At 44.3% G+C, this 16,599-nt stretch overlaps 1 protein-coding gene across 1 annotated transcript in view; it reads right to left on the bottom strand.

The window, feature by feature from the left end:
• Window positions 1-16,599, bottom strand: part of DYNC2H1 (dynein cytoplasmic 2 heavy chain 1) — a 1,848,033-nt gene that overhangs the window by 391,034 nt on the left and 1,440,400 nt on the right. Inside the window, exon 78 of the mRNA XM_029602426.1 lies at window positions 5,980-6,090. Coding sequence (XP_029458286.1) covers window positions 5,980-6,090 — 111 coding nt within the window. The remainder of the gene's footprint in view (window positions 1-5,979; window positions 6,091-16,599) is intronic.

The following is a 16,599-nucleotide window of genomic DNA, read 5'->3' as shown; positions in this document are numbered from 1 at the left end:
GTCATATGGGTGGTCATCAATCGGTTTAGCAAAATGGCACACTTCGTTGCCCCTCCCAGGGTTGCCATCCACACCACAATTGGCCCAGCTGTTCGTCCAGCACCATTTTTAGACTGCATGGTCTACCCAGAAGCATCCTCTCAGATCCAGGCCCCCAATGTACTGCCAGATTCTGGAGGCCCCTGCCAGAAGTTCGACGTCACTCTGGACTATACTTCTGCTTACCACCCTCAGACCAATGGTCTAGCGGAGAGGACGAACCAAACTCTAAAGCAGTTCCTCCGCATCTATGTAAATGAGAAACAGGACGACTGGGCAAGTCTACTTCCATGGATGGAATTTGCACTCAATTCACACCTTTCCACGGCTACCGGGTCCTCTACATTCCAAATAGTCTATGGGAAGCAGCCACGCCGCCGCTGCTGGTTCCATTTCTGTCACGTCCCCGGTAGCCCAACTCTCAGAGGACGAACCTGCATCATCTGTGGGTCTCCACACGGCATGCCCTCCTCAAAGCCAGTCAGGAGGCAAAGAAGTATGCCGATCAGCGACGGAGGCCGTACCCGCCGCTGAGACCCGGTCAAAAGGTATGGTTGAGGACCCAATTTATTAGTCTGAAATTGCCATCAGCGCGACTGGCTCCTCGATTTATTGGACCTTTTCCCATCCTCCGTCGGATTGGGGCAGTGTCGTACCAGCTTCGACTACCGCCTTCACTCAAGATCCACAACACGTTCCATGCCTCCCTTTTGAAGCCTCTGGTGCTATCTTGGCCTTCCAGTACGCCTCCGACTCCCCAACCTATCGCCTCTGAAGATGACCTCACCTATCAGGTCCGAGGTGTTGGACGTGTGAAAGCATCAAAAGAAATGGGAGTATCTGCTAGTTGGGAGGGTTTCGGCCCCAAAGAAAACACCTGGGAGCTGTTGGCCAACATCCTAGACCAGGGTTTGCTCGAGCAGTTCCATAGAGACCATCCGTCTAAACCCAGGCCTCTGGAGAGACGCCCTAAAGAGGGGGTACTGTTGTTCCGCGGCCGTCCGCGGCCCCCTACCTGAACCGCGATGGCGACCTGCCGCGGCAGTATCGGGGAAAGCTGCAGAAGCCCATTGTCGATCGTTCCCGCGCGTTGGCACAGCCCTCTGCAGTGGACGCCGGGCTGGGAGCCATCCCTGCTACTCCCTCGCGGCTTCGGGCAGCTTTTCCTCCATGGCCGAAATTCAAGATGGCCACCGCCATCTTAGGCACGAGACCACGCCTCCTCACTGGATTTAAAGGGACCTCGTCCCTTTAATTGCATACACCTGTTTCCAATGAGCCAAAGCAGAGGAAGTATATAAGGAGACTTCCTCTGCTCATTCCCTGACTTGGCAACAGCTTCCAGCGTTGTTCGAGTCTGCTTGCTTCGGTGAGTCTTCTTGTGCTTCGGATCCTTGCTTCCTGGTTCCTGTCTCGTCTCGTTGATTCCTTGGTACCTGACTTATTGGCAAGCGGTGATTCTTGGTATGTGACTTCAGACTGGCAAGCGCAGATCCCTCGGTGTATGACCTCGGACTGGTAAGCGACAACCCTCTGGCACTTGACCTTGGACTTCTTCTGGACCATCGTCTCCAAGGGTCCACCTAAGTCCCAGCGGCCCGGGTGCCTACGGGCTCCTCCCGGGGGGACCGTGGGCTTTCAGGGGTGAAGCTCCAGTTGGCCCTTGCACCGACCTCACGACTCCTTGACCTCTCAAAGGTCCACCTAAGTCCCAGCGGCCCGGGTGCCTACGGGCTCCTCCCGGGGAGACTGCGGGCTTCCAGTGGCAAAGACCCAGTTGGCTTCTTCGACGTTACGACTCTTCATCTGCCTCCCCGGTCACCTCAGTCTCAAGTGCCGAGTGTCAGCCGGTCACATCTTCTGTTCAGCCTCGCCACCCGACGGGAGAACCTAAGGATCCACCTCCTAAGGTATACCATTCTCCCATCAGCCCAAGGGTTCACAAGCCTGAGCATAACAATGGCTACTTATCTAACAGACCAGCACCCTCTAATCTGACCTAACAACCCACATTAAATGCAAATAATGATGAATTAACTAAGCTACTGTTTGTAAACATCTGGAATTAATTGAATAAGCTGTTCTTTGTACATTATAACTGGCAACTATTATACTGTAGAAATCATAACTGTCATCTATTATATGAACATTCCATGATACCAAGAAGCATGCAAACTATATGTAATATAATGCTTTAATATGTAATACAATGCATTAATTGACTAACCACCCAATATGCAATCTGCTTTGAAGAGGCTGTCTAGCTACAAAAGGCGGGATAAAAATAAAAAATTAGATTAGATTAAATATTCTGTGTGTACAAATAAATAGCCACACAAGTAGAGCTTTTCATCATGATTTGGCTTATTTTTGTTTTAAGTTTATGTTTTTTTAAGTGGCTTGAAAGAACATGAGTGATTAGCTTTCAGTTTTGTTCCCAGGGCTTGGAGAGCAAGGTTATATTTCTCCTGAAAAGGAAGAGTGAAGAAAAGTTAGAACTGCTAATTCATGGATTCTCCTTCTTCTCTTCTCTATGTCAGCCACAATAATTGGGAGAAGGAAGTTTTTAAACAAACTATAACTCTTCTCCTACTAAGTTTCTCTTTTCTGCTTTATTAACTTAATTTCTTCTTCTTTGCTCCATTACATAACTGCAATATTAGAACAGCCTTCTAAAGGAACTACAAAATGGGCTGGATTTTAAAACTCTACACGTGCCAGGCCTATTTTATAAAAGCCCAGCGATGCGTGTAAAGACCCGGGATGCGTTTAAGTCCCGGGGCTTTACAAAAGAGGAAGGGTGGGGTGGTCCAGGGGCGGGGCCAGAGCCATTTGCCGCTGTGTCAGAGGATTGCATGCCGGCAGGCTGCTGGCACGTGCAACTTGCGCCTGAAATAAAAATGGGGAAGGGGGGGGGGGGTAGGGTAGGTTAGGGGTGGAAAGGCTAGGGGAAGGGGTGGGAAGGTCAGGCTAGAGGGTAAGTTGGTTGGTCATAAAATCAGGCATCGTTGCATGCACCGATGCCTGATTCTTTAACATGCGTGTGCGTATGTTATAAAATTGGGCATACATGTGTGTGCGCCGGGTAGCACGCACACATATACACCCGCGCGTATGTCTGAAAATTCACCCCTATGGTTGTTAGTTTAAAGACATGACTAATGGGAGGGAAAGGAACAGAAAGAGGGTCATAAAGGAAGGATAGAATGGGGTAAGAGAAGACAAGAGATTTTGAGGGGAACCACAGATGAAAGCAAAGGAGTCAGAAGAGAGCACAAGCAAAACAGAGTACATCACATCCATCCTGCGTAACTTTCACTGGCTCCCAATCAAATTTAGAATCCAGTATAAAGTCCTAATGATTATACACAAAGCCATACACAATCTCACTCCACCTGAGCAAAATATCCCTCTTCGTCACCATAATCCTGCTAGACCAATCAGATCTGCTTATAGAGACACACTGTATGCCCCCCCTGTCAAATCCTCCTTAAGGAAACAAGCTCTTTCCACAGCTGGCCCTTCGCAATGGAATGCTCTCCCGCCAGACCTCCGGCAAAAAAGATGCTCGGCAACCTTAAAAAAAAACCTCAAAATCTGGCTCTTCTCTCAAGCTTTTCAGTAAATTCAGATGATCCATCCATTGCTTCTTCTTTTATAACTGGACTACTCTTTAGTCAAGTTTTCCGAAATCTAAACAATGATTCTACCTCGCATTCAGTTCTGCATCTCACTATTCACCTCAACCCACTAGTCACGAATTTACTCTGGATATGTTTCCTTTCATGATATATTTTCTATCTAAGTTCAGTTTTGGCCACCCTGTTATGTATCAGGAAGAACATAGTATTTCTTTGTAAGTTGTATTCCAGTTCCTGTAACCCCTGTTCGATGTAATGCATTCGTTTATGCTTCTCTCGTTTCGCTGTAAATCGATATGATATGTACTTTTGCACATGAATGTCGGTATATAAAAGTTCCAAATAAATAAATAAATAGAAGAGAGGGGGAGGGGAGAAGGAACAGAAAGGAGCTATTGGGAAAAGAGGAGAGAGAGGTGGGGGAACAATGAGAGGGAGGAAAGAAGGGCAGAGAGAACACAAGTGGAAGGATAAAGTGACAAATAGGGCACCAAAAGGGGCGGATTTTCAGAGCCCTGCTCGCGTAAATCCGCCCAAAACCGGGTGGATTTACGCGAGCAGGGCCCTGCGCGCCGGTAAGCCTATTTTACATAGGCCTACCGGCGCGCGCAGAGCCCCGGGACTCGCGTAAGTCCCGGGGTTTTCGGAGGGGGCGTGTCGGGGGGGCGTGTCGGGGGCGGGCCCAAACCGCGCGGCGTTTTCGGGGCGTGTCGGGAGCGTTCCGGGGGCGGGTCCGGGGCGTGGCTACGGCCCGGGGCAACCCAGGGGCGTGGCCGCGTCCTCCGGACCCGCCCCCAGGTCGTGTCCCGGCGCGCAGGAGGCCCGCTGACGCGCGGGGATTTACGCCTCCCTCCGGGAGGCGTAAATCCCCCGACAAAGGTAAGGGGGAGGTTTAGACAGGCCGGGTGGGTGGGTTAGGTAGGGGAAGGGAGGGGAAGGTGAGGGGAGGGCAAAGGAAAGTTCCCTCCGAGGTTGCTCCGATTTCGGAGCGGCCTTGGAGGGAACGGGGGTAGGCTGCGCGGCTTGGCGCGCGCCGGCTATACAAAATCCATAGCCTTGCGCGCGCCGATCCAGGATTTTAGCAGATACGTGCGGCTCCGCGCGTATCTACTAAAATCCAGCGTACTTTTGTTTGCGCCTGGAGCGCAAACAAAAGTAGGCTATTCGCGCTCCTTTTAAAATCCACCCCAAAGGGAGGGGGGATATGAGGAAAGAGAGGAGAGGGTTATAGAGGCAATGAGGGAAATAGAGCTGTAAAACTAAGAAGGGTTAATGGAAAGGGAAGAAAGAGGGCTGAGAGATGGTAAAGAATAGATAGATGGGTGGGAATAGGTAGAAGAGGGAAGGCTGGGATGGGGTAATAGAGAAATGAGATGGGAAATAGATGTGAGATAGGTGAAAAAGGTATGAGACAAAAAAGAATGAGATATGTGAAGTGCTGATGGATGGAAGAAAGGCAGAAAGGAGAGATATGGGGAGAAATAATAGCTAAGAGAAACTATGTCAGTTGGAAGGAGGGTAAGCTGGAAAAAGAATGAGATTCATTGAAGGAAAAGTAAAATGGAAAGAAAATAGGGAAGTCAGGAGAAGCCAGCAGATGAAAGAAGAGGAGACAGGTAGTATGTTGAGGGGAAAAAGGTAAACATATATTTTTTAATTTTCAATTTAAATATTTGATTAATTTACTTTTGATGTTTTAAATTGTTTTGTATGTATTTTTTAAAATTCAGATTTCTGAATGTGAATTATAGAGTTTCTTCTCAGCATTGGCACGACCCAAATGGCAAGCTTCATGGGATGTCAAAATTACCCTCTGCTATCACACTTTCCCCCCACCGACACTCCTCCAGGTCCTTTTACCCCTTGCTGTGGAAGCTCTCTAACTCCTCACTACCACCCTTTACTTTTCCTTACTGCCAAGTTGGTTGTTCATGGATCAGATTGTGGGGGGTGGCATATACACAATATCTTCAGAGCTGCTGTCTTACCTACTCCCTCTTCTGAGCATACTTTCAAAGCAAGAGAACAAGATGAAACTACATGGTGACTCATAATGACTGAATTTAGACAGTTAGCAATTGCCCAGTGTACAACTCAAAAGTTGAGCAAATGTGTTAGCACGCAGTGGTAGATACCCCTAGAAGGGGTGGAGTGGAGGCACATCAGCAGCAGTGGAGGGTGGTTGGGTGGAAGTATCATCAACAATTGTAATGTGAGGGGGGCAACACATTTTTGAAGTCATATAGGGTAGCAAGAAACCTTTCATCAGCTCTCTTCAAATATTATATAACTATCTTACCTCATATGTTATTTTCAAACTTGATTGAAGCAAAATGGGTGTGAATTTTGCATGGACTTCTGCAGTAAGCCACAGACGAAAATTGATTTTGGGTTGAAGAGTATTCAATTCCTATTGAAATAAAAAGGCTAAATTATATGTATTGTTATTATGTATTAAGTTTTTCAGAGGACAAATACTGTAATTTCTAGAAGCTGTTATTAACAGTATGGTAATTGGAAGCAGCCGAGGCTTGGAGAAACAGCCAGGAGGACAGAAAGAGGCAGACTCTGGCTGTTTTCACAGACAAACGTTATGCACAATAGCAGATAAGTATAGCACAAAAGCTATTTACCTTTGTAGACCTTAACTTACTTATAGTCCTCAACATACAATAGCTTCCTGCCTTTTCTATGAGGCCCATCCAACCCCTCTGGATCCTGACTCCTTATATTGTGGTGAGGGGAGCCTCCTTTCACCTATAATCCCTTGCGGGGTTGGGGTTGTTAAGGAGGACCAGGCCAGATAGCGGTAGCTGGTCCTTTAAATTGTTCTAAAGGAGTTTCTGCAATGACCTTCCATGATAATGCGGTATATATGTTGGTTAAATAAATAAATAAATACTCACTGTTAAGTAGTTAACACAAAATAGTCTTAAGATTCCTGAGGTATTTCAGACTTATATTATAAAACAAAACTCAATTATAGTGAGAAAAAAGGGACTATGGAATGACTAATATTACTTTTAAATACCATTTGACCCTTTTTATAATGAAGCGTATTTACTTATTTTTTTCAAACTTTATATTTATTTATTTCAGTCAATTTATACAAGTATTCAAATCTTTGCACAAAGAAACATATGGAAATACAAAAGAAAGAAAAGAAAAAACAATTGCCAAATTCAAATCCATAATCACTTCCATTAATATATCAGTCAACTTAAGAGGAGAAAACATAGGAGAATATAGGTAATATATCAAAAGAAAAAGCTTAGCATGGATTATCCTGCCAGACTAAATGCCCCTTTAAATATGCAGAATAGGAGAAGGGGAAGATGTTAAATGTCTAGAATTCATAAGAACATAAGAACATAAGAAAATGCCATACTGGGTTAGACCAAGGGACCATCAAGCCCAGCATCCTGTTTCCAACAGTGGCCAATCCAGGCCATAAGAACCTGGCAAGTACCCATGTTACCATTGCTAATGGCAGTGGCTATTCTCTAAGGGGCGGATTTTAAAAGGCCCGTGAGCGTAAATCCTTCTGGATTTACGCGCACAGGGCCCTTGCGTGCCGGTGCGCCTATTTTGCTACGCGCGTATCTTATAAAATCCAGCGTACTTTTGTTCGCGCCTGGTGCGAGAACAAAAGTACGCGATCGCGCAAGTATTTAAAATCTGCCCCTAAGTGAACTTAATAGCAGGTAATGGACTTCTCCAAGAACTTATCCAATCCTTTTTTAAACACCTCTATACTAACTGCACTAACCTCATCCTCTGGCAACAAATTCTAGAGTTCTGCAGACTTTTAAAAATAAACACACTACCTACTGCTTACTAGCTACCTTATTGACTGACTATTTAAAAATAAAAACAGTCTAACTTATTTATTCACTGCCTTTCTGACTATTAAAGGCACAAACATACAAACACACTAAATAATATTCCCAGATAGTTAACTTTGCCCCAATACTTTTAAAAAAGACAATGTTCCAAGCAAAATCTTACTGATTCCTTTCAGCCACCAGCAAGGTGATCCTCTCCTCTCAGTGTTCCCACTGGAATGTGGGTTACTGAGCTCTTCCCTTCTAATTTATAATGTGCTTCTAAGGTAAATTAGTACAAAACAGTTCCTTTAGAGATTTACACTTCAGTTAGTTTTCCTGAGTGACTCACTGCTCTCTTGATTAACAAATGTTGGTTCCTATTCAAACTCAATCACACTACCTCAACACCTTTCCAAGGTGAGTAACTGAGCTGAACTATTCAACTTTTTTACTTAGGTATACACTGCTCCTAGCTTATTTCTAGCTTCTGGCTACTTTTTGTGGTTTTTTGTTTTTTTTTTCAATACAAACACTCAATTTGTATTAAATACAAACATTCCGTTCTTTAAAAGTCTGCAGAACACTCAGTTCTGCAGACTTTTAAAAATAAACACACTACCTACTGCTTACTAGCTACCTTACTGACTGACTATTTAAAACAAACAAACAGTCTAACTTGTTTATTCACTGCCTTTCTGATTATTAAAGGCACAAACACACAAACACATAAAATAATATTCCCAGATAGTTAACTTTGCCCCAATACTTTTAAAAAAGACAATATCCCAAGCAAAATCTTACTGATTCCTTTCAGCAACCAGCAAGGTGATCCTCTCCTCTCAGTGTTCCCACTGGAACACTGAGAGGAGAGAAAGACTATATAACAATCATTTTTAAATATAATAATACATTTACACGGATTTCTTAGTGTAAATGAAGTGCTTAAAGAAATAGTCGCATGTATTAAACAAAGAAAACTGTTATGCCTTTCTTGATGTTGCGGAGCGCACCCTCAGGCCCTGTTAGGAACACGGAGGCACGGTCCCATCTAAGGTAGGATGTGAGCCCTTGGACCGTGGTACGGCTCAGGGAGGAGTCCCAAGACACACCACGGGAGGTGAGCTGGTACAAGCATGGGTGGAGCAGGAGCGAGGCTAGAGAGAAGACAAGGCGAGGATTATTTGGAACAGGAACTAGGCAGGCTCAGCCCTCCACTAGACCTACACGCACCAATGAAATCCAGCAACACAATGCTGATCTCGAGAGTAGCCCTCCGGCCACTTGCTAGCCCTTCCGGACCCATCCCTAGGAAATGACGAGTGCATGAGGCCAGAAGGAGGCTGAGGGCAGGAACATGAAGACTTGGACGAAGACTCAGGATACTCGGAGGATTCAGATGTAGACTTGGATACTTAGACGAAGACTTGGATATTCAGGAGACTCAGACGAAGGCTTGGATACTCAGGAGACTCAGACGAAGATACTCAGAGGTATCCTGTTCTAAAATCTTAGGGCCAGCGTTTTCTAGATAATTCATCAAATCAAATGATTCTGGAAAATATTGAGGATTCTGATTCAAAGAATCATTCAGGTCTAGTGCCAACAGACAATAAAAAAAAAATTATTGACTTAAAATGTAGTACTTCAGGAAAGAAGTATACCTAGCCAGGCCGAGAAGGGGGAGGCCCCAGGAGGAGAAGGAACACAGGGAAGGCCCAGATTGCAAAGCTACAACCTACATTGCTGTTTTTATGTTGAAAGAACTGCTATGGTAAGCAGAGCTGTTTTTCTGTTGTTTATTAATAAAGTTTATGAAAGACTAACCAAAGTCTAGCCTGAGTCTGTTCTATAGACAGCCACAGATCATTCACGGTGCCACAGGTGGCACTATATGAAAAAGATGACGTAGAGTCAAGCATGATAAAAATCCTTGTAGAAAATAAAATGTATCATGAAATCATTATGAACAGAAATCCCATGAGTGTCAGAAGGTAAGAGTATAGCAGTGGCCATATGGCCAAGATAAGAAACAGACTATAATATACTAGCTGAAATTATAAAGGCAAATAATTTTTGCAACATAATAATAATGGGAGATTTTAATTAACCCAGTATTGATTGGGTCAATGTGTCTCTGGGCATGCTAGAGAGGTCAAGCTTTTGGATATCATTAATGACTATTTCATGGAGCACTGGTCCAAGAACTGATGAGAGGGGCAGCTACTTTAGATCTAATCCTCAGTGGAACATATGATCTGGAGCAAGGGGTTACTGTGTTGGGGCCAAGAAGCAATAGTAATCATAATGTATTGAAATTTGACCTCACAACTGCAAAGAGGACGTTAAGTAAAACTACTGCAACAGCATATAACTTTAAAAAGGGAGACTATGATAGAATGAATAAATTAGTTAGAAAAATAACTAAAGGAGCAGTTACAAAGGTTAAAAATTTGCAAGAGGCATGGACATTATTGAAAAAATACCATCCTGGAAGCACAGATAAAATGTACCCATTATTAAAAAAGATCAAAGGAAGACCAAAGGACTACTGGTATGGTATGGTTTAATAATGAGGTGAAAGAAGCAGTAAAAGCCAAAAGGGTATCATCCAAAAAATCGAATAGACAAATGAATAGGCAAGAGCATAAGTATTAGTGAGTTGGTGAGACTGGTGAATAAAATGAGAAGCTTAGGAGTGAGTGCCGAGGTGGTGGCCTGGATTGCAAACTGGTTGACGGACAGAAGACAATGTGTGATGGTAAATGGAACTCTCTCTGAAGAGAGAGCGGTTTTAAGTGGTGTACCACAAGGATCGGTGTTGGGACCGGTCCTGTTCAATATCTTTGTGAGCGACATTGCGGACGGGATAGAAGGTAAGGTTTGTCTTTTTGCGGATGACACTAAGATCTGCAACAGAGTGGACACGCCGGAAGGAGTGGAGAGAATGAGATGGGATTTAAGGAAGCTGGAAGAGTGGTCGAAGATATGGCAGCTGAAATTCAATGCCAAGAAGTGCAGAGTCATGCATATGGGGAGTGGAAATCCAAATGAACTGTATTCGAAGGGGGGAGAAGGGCTGATGAGCACGGAGCAGGAGAGAGACCTTGGGGTGATAGTGTCTAATGATCTGAAGTCGGGGAAACAATGTGTTAAGGCGATAGCTAAAACCAGAAGAATGCTGGGCTGCATAGAGAGAGGAATATCGAGTAAGAAAAGGGAAGTGATTATCCCCTTGTACAGGTCCTTGGTGAGGCCTCACCTGGAGTACTGTGTTCAGTTCTGGAGACCGTATCTCCGAAGAGACAGAGACAAGATGGAGGCGGTCCAGAGAAAGGCGACCAAAAAGGTGGAGGGTCTTTTTCGAATGACTTATGAGGAAAGATTGAAGAATCTAAATATGTAAACCCTGGAGGAAAGGAGGAGCAGAGGTGATATGATACAGACTTTCAGATACTTGAAAGGTTTTAATGATCCAAAGACAACCAGAAACCTTTTCCGTTGGAAAAAAATCAACAGAACCAGAGGTCATGATTTGAAGCTCCAGGGAGGAAGATTCAGAACCAATGTCAGGAAGTATTTCTTCATGGAGAGGGTGGTGGATGCCTGGAATGCCCTGTCGGAGGAAGTGGTGAAGACCAAAACTGTGAAGGACTTCAAAGGGGCGTGGGATAAACACTGTGGATCCATAAAGTCTAGAGGACGTGAATGAAGAGTGGGTGGCTCGCGGGTATGATGGCTACTACCTGGAGATAATAACCTTATTCAAAAAACATACACACGGTTAATGCGACTCCAACATTGCTCTAAGCTTCAACGGCAAGAGGAAATGTGGAAAAAAGGATTTGCAGTCACAAAAAAGCGGGGAGTTGCTTGCTTGTTACGACGGTTACTACCCCAAACCAAATAAGTCTGATATTATATCCAGCATAGCTCTCTGCTTCAACAGCACGGGAGAAAGACCGATACTTCACTTTCAATGCATATCCAGCATAGCTCTCTGCTTCAACGGCAGGGGAGAAAGACCGATACTTCACTTTCAATGCATATCCAGCATAGCTCTCTGCTTCAACGGCAGGGGAGAAAGACCGATACTTCACTTTCAATGCATTTCCAGCATAGCTCTCTGCTTCAACGGCGGGGGTGAAAGACCGATACTTTACTTTCAATGCATATCCAGCATAGCTCTCTGCTTCAACGGCAGGGGAGAAAGACCGATACTTCACTTTCAATGCATATCCAGCATAGCTCTCTGCTTCAACGGCAGGGGAGAAAGACCGATACTTCACTTTCAATGCATATCCAGCATAGCTCTCTGCTTCAACGGCAGGGGTGAAAGACCGATTCTTCACTTTCCATGCATATCCAGCATAGCTCTCTGCTTCAACGGCAGGGGAGAAAGACCGATACTTCACGCATATCCAGCATAGCTCTCTGCTTCAACGACAGGGGAGGAAGACCGGTACTTCACGCATATCCAGCATAGCTCTCTGCTTCAACGGCAGGGGGAATGAAGAAAAGTGGATCTATATTCAGAGAACAACCAACAAGGACTGAATTACATAGTCTGGGTAAACAAATAAGCATGGGTGTAGCTTGCTTATTGCGGCGGTTACTACCCCTAACTAATGAAGCTAGATATTTCACTTAGATGCAGTTCCAATACTGCTTTCTACATTAATGGTGTGGGTGGAAGGGAAATAGAACCAAAAGGTTACTAAGAGCCAAGAGAAACAGATAAGTATGAGAAAAAAAAAAGTGTGAAGCTTGCTGGGCAGACTGAATGGGCCGTTTGGTCTTCTTCTGCCATCATGTCTATGTTTCTATGAGTTAAATGTAAAACATTAGTAAGACAGGCCAAGAAAGAATTTGAGAAGAAGCTTGCCAGAGAGGCAACAAACTAATAATAAAAATGCTTTCAAGTACATTTGAAGCAAAAAGACTGTGAGGGAGTCAGTTGGGCCACTTGATGACCAAAGGGTAAAACATACTGTTCATGGAGGACAAGAAAAAGACGGAAAAACTTAATACATTCTTTGCCTTGGTCTTTAATTAGAAGAATGCTGGGAACATACCACATCTGAAACATTCTTTAATGTTGATGATTGTGAAAAACTAAAAGAAATCACTTTGATAATGGAAGATGGACTAAATCTAACAGACAAATCAAAGAGTAATAAATCACCAGGAGCAGATGGCATTCACCCCAGAGTCATAAAATAATTAAAACATGAAACTGCAAACCTGTTGCTAGTAATCTGTACATTTTCATTTAAAATAGCCAGAATATCTGAAGACTGGAAGGTGGCCAATATGATTTTTAAAAAGAGTTCTAGGGGTGATCTGGAAAACAACAGAGCCATGAGCCTGATGTTAGTGCATGAAAAAATGATAGAAGCTATTGTTAAAAACAAAATCATTGGCCATACAGACAGACATGGTTTAGTGGGGAAGAATCAACATGGTTTTAGTAAAGGGAACTCTTGCATTCCCAATCTTTTAGAATTTTTTAAACATGTAAATAAACATGTAGACAAAGGTCAGAAGGCATTTGACAAATGCATTTGGCAAAGTTCCCCAAGAAACTGAAAAGTCATTGGATAGGGGGTAGAGTGCTATTGTGGATTATAACTGGTTAAAAGACAGGAAATATAGTTTTGGACTACATGATTGGTGTACCAAATAGATAGGGTCCTTCATTTTCAGTTTAAACTGATTTTTACCCATAAAATCCCAGAATTTTCCCAAAGGTGACATTTGGTTTAAAATGATATTCACCATAATTTTAGGCTGATTAAAAAGATGATCCAGAGCTCCAGATGCAGCGTTTCAAAGCCTCCAGCCACTGCTGCATTCTATGTTTTAAGTCCCACCCTCCACTAGTGAAAGTGCTCACCCTCCAGTGCCACCCATGCAATGTTTCATGTCCTACCTTCTCATCCCCCAAGCAGCCAATATGCCTGATATCTGGTGCCGTGAATGCATTTTAGCAGGCCCTGACTACCAGAAGCACTTTCTAGCATGCTCCCTGGCCCTGCATAAAAGCAGAAGTTCAGTGTTGCAGAGCAAGGGAGCCTTAGTAAGCATGCTACTGAGAGAAAGAGAAGAAGCCTGGAGCCACCACTAATACAGATGAATGCTGTTGAGATGTGTATGAGGGTAAGTGGTGGAGGGGGGATTGAGAGAGATTCTCAGTGGGGGCAGGAGAGAGAGAGAGGCATGTTAGCAGGGGGTGGAAGTAGAAATGGGGATTCTGCTGAGTGAGTAGGTAATTGGGAGAATCTGATGTTGTTTCTTATCCTGGGATCTATCCACCAAAATAAACTCTGATATTTATCTGGAAAAATAATAAGTTGTTTTTTTTCAATTGATCTTCTCCTGCTTTTGTTCTTATCATAATAAATCCTGGTAAATTCCTGTTAAAAATAAATCATAATAAAAACTGAAAATGAAAGTTCCTACAAATAGAGAATGGTCATTGGAGGAGTACCACAATTGGAACCTGTACTGTTTAATAGAGATGTGCTTCGGGTCTAAATATCGTGTTGGGCTTTGTTTCGGGGACCCCCGCGGGAATTTCGTTTTTCCCGTGATTCGAGGTTTTTTTTTTTTTTTATGGGACCCCGATTTTCGAGTTAGTGCACGCTATCTCCCGTTAGTGCGCACTAACTCCCAATAGTGCACACTAACTCTGCCACGTTAGTGTGCACTATCGGGAGATAGTGCACACTAACCTGAAAATGAATTTTTTCCGAAATTTTGGAAAAAAAATCGATCGTTTTTCGGTTCTCCTGAACCATTCTGAATTAAATTGCCTAATTCGAGAAAAACGATTGCACATCCCTACTGTTTAATATATTAAAACATGATCTAGAAAAGGAAATGACAAGTAAGGTGATCAAATTGCAGATGACAAAACAATCATTCAAAGTTGTTAAAACAGGAGCAGACTTTGAGGTAATGCAGAGGGATCTTGTGACTCTAGGAGAATGGACATCTGAATGGTAGAAGAAATTTAATGAGGAAAATGACAGTGAGCCCACCACCCCCGAAGGCTTGCGTATGTCGTGAGTACCAACCAATCCGGCATCATCAGGGAAATTCCCTTCCTGAGATGATCCACATGTAATCACCGGTTGGGATTTCCCGTCTATGCAGCCTCACTGCATAGAGCAAGGTGTGCCAAAGAGGGCGCATATGTTCCCTCGCCCAGGAAACTACTTCTAATGTGGCAGCCATCAAACCCATGACCTATACAAAAAGACCACACAGTCGGACGAACAGAGTTCCATGGGGATCGGACTCACAGAATCGAGTAGATCTAAGAGAGACTACAATAGAAACACTCTGCCCTGCCTTGTATCAAATCGAACTCCGAGATACCCCAGGTTCTGAGATGGCTGCAAATTGCTCTTGGCTAGATTCATCACCCAGTATAACTCCTGTAGCAAGGAAACCATCCTGTGGGAGACTCAAAGACTCTCTTCCAATGTCTTGGCTCGAATCAACCAGTTGTCCAGATAGGGGTGAACTAGAAGGGTCGCCACTACCACTACCGTGACTTTAGAAAAGGTCCTTGGCATGGTGGCTAGTCCTAAAAGCAAGGCATGAAACTGATAATAACAATCCAGGATGGCAAATCAGAGGAACTGCTGATGTTCTTGCTGGATATGAATATGCAGATATGCCTCCATCAGTTCCAGAGGCATGAGGTACTCCCCTGCTTGAATCGCCATTATGACAGAGCACACATTTTCCAAACTGAAATGTGTCACTAATAGATGTCGATTGACACCCTTGAGATCCAGTATGGGCCGAAATGACTCTTCCTTTTTGGGCACAACAAAATAAATGGAATATCAGCCCGTATTTCACTGCAATTTGGGAAGTGGGATCACTGCTTTCAGAATCAACAGCCATTATAATGTCACCTTTACTTCTACCCTCTTCTGATGGGAGTTGCATGGAGAGACCATGAAGGCATTTGGAGGAATGCAAAGAAATTCTAGAGGATAGCCATTCCGAACCTCTTTAAGAACCCACTGGTCTGAAGTAATCTGGGCCCACCTGTGATTACACCTCAATAGCCTCAATCCTCCTATCCTGAGCACCCTTCCGAGGCATATCTCTCTCTACCGGGATGGTGGTACATTTTGTGACAGAATACACCAAGGCATCCATCTTAGGGAAACGTAATTCCTCTCTGGCTACAGATCCAAGGGGTATGAACCTGTTAAGACACGTCCTCCTTTAAAGGACGCTTCTGGTGCATTCCAATCCAGATCAATCAGCTCCTGGATTGCATCCAAGAGGGGAAAGAAACAAGAAGATATGCGCAAGGTGACCAAAATAGGATACTTCTTCTGCATCCCCAAGGAGTCAGACCCAGCCACTCCGAGGGTCTTCAGGGTCTGAGATATCAGACCCAGCACCTCATCTCTCTGAAAGAAAAGTAGAACTGTTCTATATAGCTCCAAATCTGGGGGAATATCTCCTTTCTCGCCAGGAGAGCTCCCACCATTATCACTGGTATCATCTTATCCGCCTGCATTCGAGCTCTGTCAGACTGCACTGCACTATGGCGCTTGACCGAGGAGACAGGCGGAGGAGCACTCAGAGTGCCTGGACCTACATTAGTAGGAACTGCCGCATAGCAGACTGGCCCTGTAAAAATGTCTGCAATCCCTGGAAGAATTCCACTCAAGAAAAGGAGGCTCGGTCCATTCCAGGCCCTATAGGCCCAAACCTGAAGTCGTGCAAGCCAGTGTCCCTTGAGGACTCGACCGTGGACCAATCAGAGGAGGAGTCACCCATGCAGTGTTTCTCTTGGTCCCAATCCCCTTAGAATGAGGATATAGACCATCGTTGGCAAAATTGGAAGGAGGCAAATATCCCCATGTATCCAGGCAGCGCTGACACAGACTTAAAGAAAACTATGGCTGAATGGCTCTAATGTGGCAGGCAGCACAGATAGATAGGTGCTTAGGTTTCTTCGCCGCGAGCGCCATGCTATAAGCACACAGCCGAGTGAAGGCTCATGCTTAGCTTTCCCATACGTACAAGCACGCCTAATATGGATGCACAAAAAATGTGAA

The sequence above is a fragment of the Rhinatrema bivittatum genome, chromosome 5 (genome assembly GCF_901001135.1).
Source record: "Rhinatrema bivittatum chromosome 5, aRhiBiv1.1, whole genome shotgun sequence".
NCBI lineage: Eukaryota > Metazoa > Chordata > Amphibia > Gymnophiona > Rhinatrematidae > Rhinatrema > Rhinatrema bivittatum.
Note: the sequence above shows the minus strand (reverse complement) of the source record. Positions and strands in the feature narration are given on the sequence as shown.